The sequence below is a fragment of the Bos indicus x Bos taurus genome, chromosome 9 (genome assembly GCF_003369695.1).
Source record: "Bos indicus x Bos taurus breed Angus x Brahman F1 hybrid chromosome 9, Bos_hybrid_MaternalHap_v2.0, whole genome shotgun sequence".
NCBI lineage: Eukaryota > Metazoa > Chordata > Mammalia > Artiodactyla > Bovidae > Bos > Bos indicus x Bos taurus.
In genome coordinates, this window is record NC_040084.1 from 52,968,927 (window position 1) to 52,979,990 (window position 11,064).

Sequence of the window (11,064 nt, forward strand, 5' to 3'; positions counted from 1 at the left end):
TGAAGTCGCTCAGTCGTGTCCGACTCTTAGCGACCCCATGGATTGCAGCCTACCAGGCTCCTCCGTCCATGGGATTTTCCAGGCAAGAGTACTGGAGTGGGGTGCCATTGCCTTATCCAAATTAGCATTAAAAATACACAAAAAGAAGGAAAAGGAGAGCATAATGGAAATCGAGACGTCAAATGCGTTACGAGAGCGCGATGTAAAAGATTCTGGGAACAGAGAACAGGGCTCAGATTCAGACGCAACAGGCAACGGGACAGGAAAATAAGCGACATTTAAACAAAAGAGCGACAGAACAAATATTCATCGAGAATGAGTAAAATTTCACTATTTTCCTTTCATAAAAGGAGGAAAGGGCTATTTTAGAACCTTCCTTTAGCCATTAATTGCATTTATATTGGCTTCCTCTGGTTGCACCGACCCGTGAAAGAACTCAAGGTCCATTTGCTTAGACTTTGATTCTCAGCCTGCAACTGTGGGATCACGTGGGGAACTTGAACCAACGCCAGGCCTCACTCGGGAGGGATTAAATCAGAAAACCTGGGGGAAATCCCGGCAAGAAAACTGTTTTAAAGCTTCCCGCCGGACTCCACCAGGCTGCAGAGCGTAAAAACAAGGTGTGCCCAAGCCCTAAGTCCCGCCCCAAATCGCGGGAAGCAGCCGCAGGTGGGAGTATGTCTCCGCCCCAGAGGGAGGTGCTCCCTTTGAGATATTCTGGGTGGAGACGCGGCGTGTGCCCTCCCGACCGCTAGGGGGCAAACTGCACGCATTTAGCGCGCGTTTTGAAGCTCCAGTGCGGGTCACCCCCAGACGTGCGCATGCTCCGGTGTGTCCCGGAGGTCGCCCGCGCCGGTGTATAACCACGTGTGGTGTAACTTAGGGCATCATGTTGTGAAGAAATGGGGGCTGCAGTGGCTCGCGCAGTCAGGAATTTCAACCTAGAGAACCGGGCGGAACGGGAAATCAGCAGAATGAAGCCTTCCCCTGCTCCCAGGCACCCCTCCACCAAGAACCTCCTGCTAGAGCAGATGAGCAGTAAGTGGTGCCTCGGGTCCCGGCGCTCGGTCTCCGGGTGTGGGTTGAGTGGTGGACCTCGGTGCAGTGGTGGGGGTGACCGGGGTCAGCTGCAGTCACCTGGGTCAGCCGAACTCGGGAAGGTGGCGCCACCGGGCTGGTGACATTGAGACTGTCTCCTTGCTCCCGCGGAGTCGGCGGCTCCGCCTACTTCGTAGCCTTGGAGGTGTCGGCGTCTGCCCATGCTGACCCCGCCCTCGCCGGCTTTAATACTTTGCGGCATGATACAAGGAATCAGAATCAGAAGCAATCCTATGCAGGAGAACTTTCTAGACGTCTTCGCCGAACAGTGGACACCGAACTTGACCTAGCATTATGAGTTACATTTAAAACACGTCCTACTGTGTTCGAGTGAATGTTGATTAAGCAAAAAATGAAGTGACTGTCTTAAACAGAAAGCAACTCAAAGATTTAGAAAACGAACTTAATGGTTTCCGGGGGAGGAGGGGCCGTGTAAGGGATAGTTAGGGACTTTGGGAAGGTCATGTACACGCTGCTGTATATAAAATGGGTAACCAACAACGGCCTATTGTATAGCACATGGAATTCTGCTCAGTATAACGTGCCAGCCTGGATAGGAGGGGGATTTGGGGGAGAATGGATACGTGTATATGTATGGCTGAGTCCCTTTCCTGTTCACCTGAAACTACCACAGTATTGTTAATCAGCTGTACCCCAATGCAAAATAAAAATTTTAAAGTTTTTGGGGAAAAAAAGTGACTGTTTTGTGTTAAGTGTTAGGATCTTATAGGAAATTTTCTTTGGCTTTACATTTGTAACATTCTTTTTCTTTCCTTAGGCCATCCAGAAATTAAGGGAGAAATTGATAGGAAAGATGACAAACTGCTGTCATTACTAAAAGACGTGTATGTTGATTCCCAAGATCCCGTGTCTTCTTTGCAGGTAATGTGTGTTTTCATTAAGTAAATGTATATTATAACTCCTTGGAGCTCCAGGAGAATCACGTAGAGAAGTGTGGCAAATAGTAAAAGAGAGTGAGGGCTCTGCATGTTTATACATGTGTCAGTGTGCTTCTGAACCAGAATGCAGAGCTTTGGCAAAGTTGAAGCACAGAGGTCTAAGCAAGAGGTATTTGCTGAAATCTAAAAGACTTGTGAAAAAATAACAGACTTGTGAAAGGATTATTTGAATGCACCTCTATTATTTCAGAATTTATAGGATTTGGTAGGAAATTTCTACCAAATGACAATTGGTCACTTGAATGACATTTGAATGACACCAAGAGAGAGCTTTTGGAGAAGGCAATGGCACCCCACTCTAGTACTCTTGCCTGGAAAATCCCATGGACGGAGAAGCCTGGAAGGCTGCAGTCCATGGGGTTGCTGAGGGTTGGCCATGACTGAGCTACTTCACTTTCACTTTTCACTTTCATGCATTGGAGAAGGAAATGGCAACTCACTCCAGTGTTCTTGCCTGGAGAATCCCAGGGACGGGGGAGCCTGGTGGGCTGCCGTCTATGGGGTCGCACAGAGTCAGACACTACTGAAGTGACGTAGTAGTAGTAGTAGTAGTAAGAGAGAGCTTTAATACTATTTTCTCTTCCTTCAGTGGTTTGAGGTATGTTCTGATATCAGAACATTTTTTAGTATTGTGTTGTTGGTGGGCTTTTTGTTTGTTTGTTTTTAAGAAAATATTCAGATAGGATTTGTAAAAACAGGGAGATGGCAGAATAAACTGGGAGTGGGAACCTGTATGTAAATATCAGGCACAAGTGCTCTGTGTACAGTGATGAACACAGCAGTTCTAGTCCACTGCTGTCACAGTGCTTATAGTGTTGTGAGGGACACAGGCATTAAACAAATGAGCAGCCACAGGTACATAATTGCGAAGTCTGTAAAGAGGAAATGTAGGCACTGAGCATATCAGAGGGAGCTGTTTGAGACAGAAGGACCAGGGATGGTTTCTGAGGAAGTGGCCTGAACAACAGCTGGGTGTTAGCCAGATGAGTTCATGGGGGCAGGAAGCTTCTAAGCAGGGAGAAGACTTTGATTAAAGGAGAGGGAAGTACCAGTGACCATTCCCTTTTCATTCTAAAATTCTCCAAAGTCTTTCTCTGTAGATAGGCAATAAACTGCACAGATATGTTAATAGTTATTAGTATAATTTTAAGTAGGGAAGAGAAAACGCACATGTAAAGTAAGGTTTGTAACTTGTTACAACAACAGTTACAGGGTTCGGTTATCAGATGTTCACATACACACACACACAAATATATAGGGGTTGATGTTTGTGTTCTTTATATTTAGACAGGTGTTGGATAATACTTCGGTATTGTTTCTCTCACATGTACTTATTCATTCTAAAATTAACTCTTGGGGAACAAAAACCATTTAATACTTCTTATGTATAAGATATAGGAATGTAAATATAATACTTAGGAGATACACAGTGGTGTTAAAATTTCTTGGAGAGGTATTAGGAAAAATCTGAAAAAACTCATTCATGGGCAAGTGATAGTGAAGAAAAGGTTGAAATGCCTATTTATGTTTGTCTCTTTTTCTTTTGGGCAGTTCATAATTTTCTTAATGATTTGTGATGTCTTTAGACATCAGTGATGCCGTGGCTCTCATATGTCAAATAATTTACTTTTGTCCGACTTTTTATCTATTGCTATTCAAAATTTTGTGAAATATATTAGCCTTTTTGTCTTTCATTGTATGGACTCAGTCTAACATAAAGTCTTCTATATTTTCTTAGTACTTTTATGATTATATATTTTATGTTAAAATCTTTATTTGGCATTAAAGTTTTTGGTGAGGGAGAACTTTTCAACTGGATGGTCAGTTGTCTAAATATAATTTATTGAATAACCCAGTCCTTTCCCCACTCATTTAAAATGCTAATACATACACTTATAAGTCTGTTAACGGATTCATCAGTTCTATTTATTTTTCTATGTCTACACTAGAATTATACTATTTTAATTAATAAAACTTTGTAAAGTATCTTGATACCTGTTATGATCATCTTTCTTTCTTTTCAGAAGTTCTTTGACTCTTGGCACACATTTTTTCCCCATATGAACAAGTTCTTGAAAAGTCCTATTTTGATTCTGAGTGTAATTGAATTGGAATTTATAGATTAATTGAGAATTAACATTTTTGTTTTATTGAGTCTTCGAAGGGTACAGGGAAGATTGTTACTATGAGATCTCTTTTCTCCCTAAGTTTTTAACTATTTATTGCTAATATGTCACACAAAAAAAGTGATTTTTGTATTGCACGTGCCTGCTTTGCTAGGTTATTATTTCTCTTTGTTTTTCAGTTGATTCTTTTATATTTTTCTAAAGATATTCTCATACCATTGGAATGGAATTACAATTTTCTCTCTTTTTAGTGTTTATACTTAATTCTCCTCTTACTGTGTCTATTATTCTGTCCTGTTCTTTCCTTGCATAGGGTGCCTGTAATTAGTTAAAATAAAGTGATTTGGTCTGATTGAAAAATACTTTTATCACAGGATGTTTTGTTCTATTTTTAATTTGCTAAGAGTTTTTTTTTTAATTAAAAGAGGATGTTGAATTTATCAGATTTTTTCAGTGTCATGTTAATTTTAGTATTTAATATTAATCAGAAGGGAAAACTGGATTAAAAAAGTATATATTAGGTAGTAAGAAGATACAGAACTAGGAAGATAAGGGAAACTTGAGTTTTTGGAAAGTGAAGAAGTTAGGAGTGTTTCAGGCCAGAGTTACAATATGAAGGTAGGAGAGTGTGTGGTGCCTTTAGAGTTCAGTACAGTTAGGAGCTGGTGGCTCAATGGTAAAGAATCTGTCAGTGCAGGAGCTGCAGGAGACTTGGGTTCATTACCTGGGTGGGGAAGATCCACTGGAGGAGGGAGGCAGTGGCAACTCACTTCAGTTTTCTTGCCTAGGAAGTCCCATGGATAGAGGAGCCTGGTGGGGTTGCAAAGAGCTGGACACAACTGAGCAACTGAGAATGCACACACCCACAGTTAGAAGAAAGTATGAGGGATGAATCTGGGTCGATGAAATGGGGTGGGGTAGAAAGTCAGTAGGGGCCAAATCATGAAGGTTGTATTTGTCTTGCTAAGGAATTTGAGTTTTATCCTGAGGGCAGTTGGAAGTCATTGAAGAGTTTCCTGTGGAAGAGTGACTTTAGATCTGCTTCATTCTGAGGGCAGTTTTGAGGGTGGGCTGGGAGGGAGGGAGGGAAAGGCATTTTACCCAGTTAAGAGGAGACCAGGCTTTTGCAGTAGTTCCCGTAAGAGACATTGGCTTGGACAAAGGTAATTAGTGACTGGGAGAGAATGAACAGGTTTGAGAGGGACTTAGAAGCATGAGCAGGATTTGTTCATTGATTGGTTGTAATGAGTGAGGAGAGGGAAATGTTAAATATAAAAGAAACTGAGTTTTGAAGTGGGCTATGAGAGATGGGTGGAGTTGGTCCCCGAGCTAGAGAATATGGGGACAAAATTGTATTTTCAGAGAAAAGGGACAAGTTCAGCTTTAGACAAGTTGATCTTTGAGGTATTTATAGGTTATCAAGTAAAAATGTAGTTAGTCATTTGGGAATTGGGATCTGAAAGTCAGGAGAAAGGTCAAGGTTTGAGACCATATTTGAGAGTCATTGATGTGTGGATAATAATAATAAGGGGATGGTGGGATTGCTTGGGGGGAATGTGTAGAGTGAGAAGAGGGCCTGGGCCAGAACTTGGGGGCATACTAACATTTACAGGGTAGCTGAAGTGAATAGACCGCAAGGAAGGAACCACTGCGGAGACAGATGGAACACTAGGAGAGAGGTGGTATGGAAACCAAAGCAAAAATAGTTGTGGGTATGTGGGAGTGGTCAGCAGTGTTTGCTTAAAAAATGTCCTCTGGATTAAGATGTAATCCTCTGGATATGAGATCACAAGTACTGTTTTTTAAAGCTGAACTGAAAAGAAGGAAACTGATCATAAAAGAAGAGTTGTTGGGTTTGATGATATTCACAATATCATGGTAATCCAAGTCTATGTCCTGACTAGTAGTGCTGAAGGAGCTGAAGTTGAATGGTTCTATGAAGACCTACAATTCCTTCTAGAACTAACACCAAAAAAGGGTGTCCTCTTCATCATAGGGGACTGGAATGCAATGAAATACCTGGAGTAACAGGCATATTTGGCCTTGGGGTACAGAATGTAGCAGGGCAAAGACTAATAGAGTTCTGCCAAGAGAATGAACTGGTCATAGCAAACACCCTCTTCCAACAACACAAGAGAAGACTCTACACATGGACATCAGCAGATGGTCAACAATGAATCAGATTGATTATATTCTTTGTAGCCAAAGATGGAGAAGTTCTATACAGTCAGCAAAAACAAGACCGGGAGCTGACTGTGGTTCAGATCATGAACTCCTTATTGCCAAATTCACACTTAAATGGAAGGAAGTAAGGCAAATCATTAGACCATTCACGTATGACCTCAGTCAAATCCCTAACGATTATATAGTGGAAGTGAGAAATAGATTTAAGGGACTAGATCTGATAGAGAGCCTGATGAACTATGGATGGAGGTTTGTGACATTATATAGGAGACAGGGAGCAAAATCATCCCCAAGAAAAAGAAATGGAAAAAAGCAAAATGGCTATCTGAGGAGGCCTTACAAATAGCTGAGAAAAGAGAAGCCAAAAGCAAAGGAGAAAAGGAAAGATATACCCATTTGAATGTAGAGTTCCAAAGAATAGCAAGGAGAGATAAGAAAGCCTTCCTCAGTGAAAGTGAAGTCGCTTAGTCGGGTCCGACTCATTGTGACCCCCGTGGACTGTAGGCCACCAGGAAATAGAGGAAAACAATAGAGTGGGAAAAACTAGAGATATCTTCAAGAAAATTAGAGATACTAAGGGAACATTTCATGCAAAGATGGCTCGATAAAGGACAGAAATGGTATGGACGTAATAGAAGCAGAAGATATTAAGAAGAGGGGGCAAGAATACACAGAAGAACTGTACAAAAAAGATCTTCATGACCCAGATAATCACGATGGTGTGATCACTCACCTAGAGCCAGACATCCTGGAATGTGAAGTCCAGTGGGCATTAGGAAGCATCACTGTGAACAAAGCTTGTGGAGGTGATGGAATTCTAGTTGAGCTGTTTCAAATCCTGAAAGATGATGCTGTGAAAGTGCTGCACTCAATATGCCAGCAAATTTGGAAAATTCAGCAGTGGCCACAGGACTGGAAAAGGTCAGTTTTCATTCCAATCCCACAGAAAGGCAATGCCAAAGAATGCTCAAACTACTGCACAATTGCACTCATTTCACACACTAGTAAAGTAATGCTCAAAATTCTCCAAGCCAGGCTTCAACAATATGTGAACCATGAATTTCCAGATGTTCAAGCTGGATTTAGAAAAGGCAGAGGAACCAGAGATCAAATTGCCAACATCTGCTGGATTATCGAAAAAAACAAGAGAGTTCCAGAAAAATACTGTTTCTGCTTTATTGACTATGTCAAAACCTTTGACTGTGTGGATCACAATAACTGTGGAAAATTCTGAAGGAGATGGGAATACCAGACCACCTGACCTGCCTCTTGAGAAATCTGTGTGCAGGTCAGGAAGCTACAGTTAGAACTGGACTTGGAACAGCAGACTGGTTCCAAATAGAAAAAGGAGTACGTCAAGGCTGTATATTGTCACCCTGCTTATTTAACTTCTATGCAGAGTGCATCATGAGAAACGCTGGGCTGGAAGAAGCATAAGCTGGAATCAAGATTGCTGGGAGAAATATGAATTACCTCAAATAAGCAGATGATAACCACCACTATGGCAGAAAGTGAAGAAAAACTAAAGAGCCTCTTGATGAAAGTGAAAGTAGAGAGTGAAAAAGTTGGCTTAAGGCTCAATATTCAGAAAACTAAGATCATGGCATCTGGTCCCATCAGTTCAGTTCAGTTCTTGAGTCATGTCCGACTCTTTGCGACCCCATGAATTGCAGCATGCCAGGCCTCCCTGTCCATCACCAACTCCCAGAGTTCACCCAAATCCACATCCATTGAGTCGGTGATGCCATCCAGCTATCTCATCCTCTGTCGTCCCCTTTTCTTCCTGCCCTCAATCCCTCCCAGCATCAGTCTTTTCCAGTGAGTCAGCTCTGCATGAGGTGGCCAAAGTACTGGAGTTTCAGCTTTAGCATCATTCCTTCCAAAGAACACCCAGGACTGATCTCCTTAGAATGGACTGGTTGGATCTCCTTACACTCCTGAATACTCATTGGAAAGACTGATGTTGAAGCTGAAGCTCCAGTACTTTGGACACCTGATGCTGAGAGTTGACTCACTGGAAAAGACCCTGATGCTGGGAAAGATTGAAGGCAGGGGGAGATGGGGATGACTGAGGATGAGATGGTTGGATGGCATCACTGACTCAATGGACATGAATTTGAGTAAACTCTGGGAGTTGGTGATGGACAGGGAGGCTTGGCGTGCTGCAGTCCATGGGGTTGCAAAGAGTTGGACATGACTGAGCGATTGAACTGAACTGAATATGAATACAAAACTAGGGAAAAGAATGAAGATTGTCAGGTAAGCTGTTAGAGCAGCATCAGGTTCCTGCCCTCCTAAAGCAGTTTATTGTTTCCAACCAACTTGTTATTCTTTTAATATATATGAAATAATGTGGTGAGTGGATGGTATCCATTTGATTGATTTCTACGTAATGATTGAACTATGGTTGTGAAATGGTGATATGGCAAAAGCACCATCAAACTAAGACTCATCTTAAAGAGAAAATGTAGTTTGGAGAAGCACGGGTAATACTTGTTTGAAGAAGAAAAATAGAGATTCAAGGCACGAAAGTAGATGTCAAATCCTTGCTCTCATCCTAAAAGCCTGTTTTTTGGTTTTTGTCTTTTGATACTAGGTAAAGGATGCCACAGCACGTCAGAAGCCTAAGGAGTTCAGGTTGCCGAAAGACCATCAGTTTGACATGATGGACGTTAAGAACATTCCCAAAGGCAAAATTTCCATTGTAGAGGCATTGACACTTCTCAATAATCATAAACTTTATCCAGACACATGGACTGCTAAGAAAATAGCTGAAGAATACCATCTAGAACAGCAAGATGTAAATTCCCTTCTCAAATATTTTGTGACTTTTGAAGTCAAAATCTTCCCCCCGGAAGGCAAGAAAGCAATAGAATCAAAATGAAGAGAATCTTGACAGGACTTTTCCTGTCCTCATCCCCATGCCCTGTTTATTTTCTTCATTTGTAGCAGGTTTAATTATATAAATTACCAATTGTGTTGAGCTACCTCTTTGTGAGAGCTTGCTATTTATGAACTCTTTTGAATATTCAGGATGGCTGATAGGATTGACTTTTCTCTCTGTTAAACTTTGGTTTAGTTTGTGTTCTTATGTAATATCAGCATGACTAATCAGCACATGTATAAATTTACTGTAAATAAAAATTACTGTATTTTAAGCAAATCTATCATCAGCTTTTAAATTGGTCATGTAGCCTCTTGGGAAATATCCTGAATCCTTTCTTTAACATTCAGAGCTTCATCTTCCAGTGTAGGTAGCTGGTTTATTCTTCCTGTGGAATAGTGAAAGGAAGAGTTTTCCTGACTCTTAAGACTGTGAGGTTTTTTTGTTGAGGAAAGGGACGCTTGACATTGAAGTCCAATAACAATGTTTCCTGAATAATGGCAGACAGGAGACTGGATACAAAACAGTAGAAAATATATTTTTATTACTGTTCCAGGGAAAAAGAACTAGTGGAGACTTATTTTGTTTTGAATGAATTTTACATATAAAATAACTTTTTAAAAATACAAGCAAGAATTGGTGTTTATAAAATTTTGTCAGCCTCTGCTTTGACAACCAAACAGGTAAGTCCAAAAGCTTTCAGAGAGGCAGGTGGTAGAAACTCTCTGAAAAAAAAATAAGTTTTCTGTGGACTTAATGTAAAAGTACAAGATAATTTTAAAGCATAGTTAAAGAACCATGGTAAATTGAATTTGGTGATCAAATACATGTGTTTTTTTCCGATTTAAATACTGGCTGAAAGAAGAGATAAAAAATTACAAGTAGAAATATAACGTTTGATCACCGCAAAAGACTTGGAAAATTGCTGTCTCGATCATTTAACAAACTTAGGAGCACAGTATGAGCCAGTACTAGGGTCTTCAGCAAGGTTGTGTAAGTTTAGCTCTGCAATATTACTACCTCTGGGAGTTTGGGTAGATTGCATAACCTCTTTGAGATTGTTTCCTCTATAAAATGAATATAATGCTGCTTTATTAAGTCAAAAGGTTACTGTGAAGATGCATAATAACTACAAAGGATGGAACAAATTCGACTTGAATTTTTGCAGTTCAGATGAGAAACCTGAGGAAGTTTCCTGACCTATTTAAGATTATTCTGTAGTTTATGACATAGTCAGGCCCAGAATTTAGGATTTTAAAGTCCTAGTGGTATATTTTTTCTGTGAGCTGTGGGAATACTCATAGAATGTGGTAAGAAAAATTTCAAGTTATCAGTGTTTTTCTGAGGGAAGACAGGCATCCCCGTCTTCCCAGGAATTTCCCCTGGGAATAATATGGAAGGTGCTGAGGAATTAAGCATGATGATGGAATGAGGCCTTTGTAACGCTGAGAAGAGAAAAACTGACGGAGATGGGAGGATTTTAAGCTGTGTTCAGATGCAGTTTCATTATGTGAATCAACTATCCCTAGACCATATTTGGTTCAAAACCTTTTTTTTTTTTTTTTTTTTAAGAAAACAAGAATTCTGTCTATAAAATTGTGTTTTAGAAATTCAGTAAATCATCAAAACTGTTTTCCTTTACCAAATAAAGGTCAGTACCTGTACCTGAATCATAGTAATGCTGTTTCTGAGCCATCTTCACTATTCAGATCTACACTGTGGATAGGTAGCTGTAAATATGGCTGTGGTTATGTAGTGTCGCATGATATACTCCTTCCCATATCATTGATTAGCTTATTACTGCTTTGTATCA

At 40.6% G+C, this 11,064-nt stretch overlaps 1 protein-coding gene across 1 annotated transcript; it reads left to right on the plus strand.

Moving 5' to 3' along the window:
* Positions 1-804: 804 nt before the first annotated feature.
* Positions 805-10,818, plus strand: NDUFAF4 (NADH:ubiquinone oxidoreductase complex assembly factor 4). The gene is made up of 3 exons (XM_027551371.1): positions 805-1,038; positions 1,877-1,980; positions 8,964-10,818. Exons 1-3 carry the CDS (start codon positions 903-905, stop codon positions 9,249-9,251), a joined length of 528 nt encoding a protein of 175 aa, XP_027407172.1. The 5' UTR covers positions 805-902; the 3' UTR covers positions 9,252-10,818.
* The last annotated feature ends 246 nt before the right edge of the window (positions 10,819-11,064 follow it).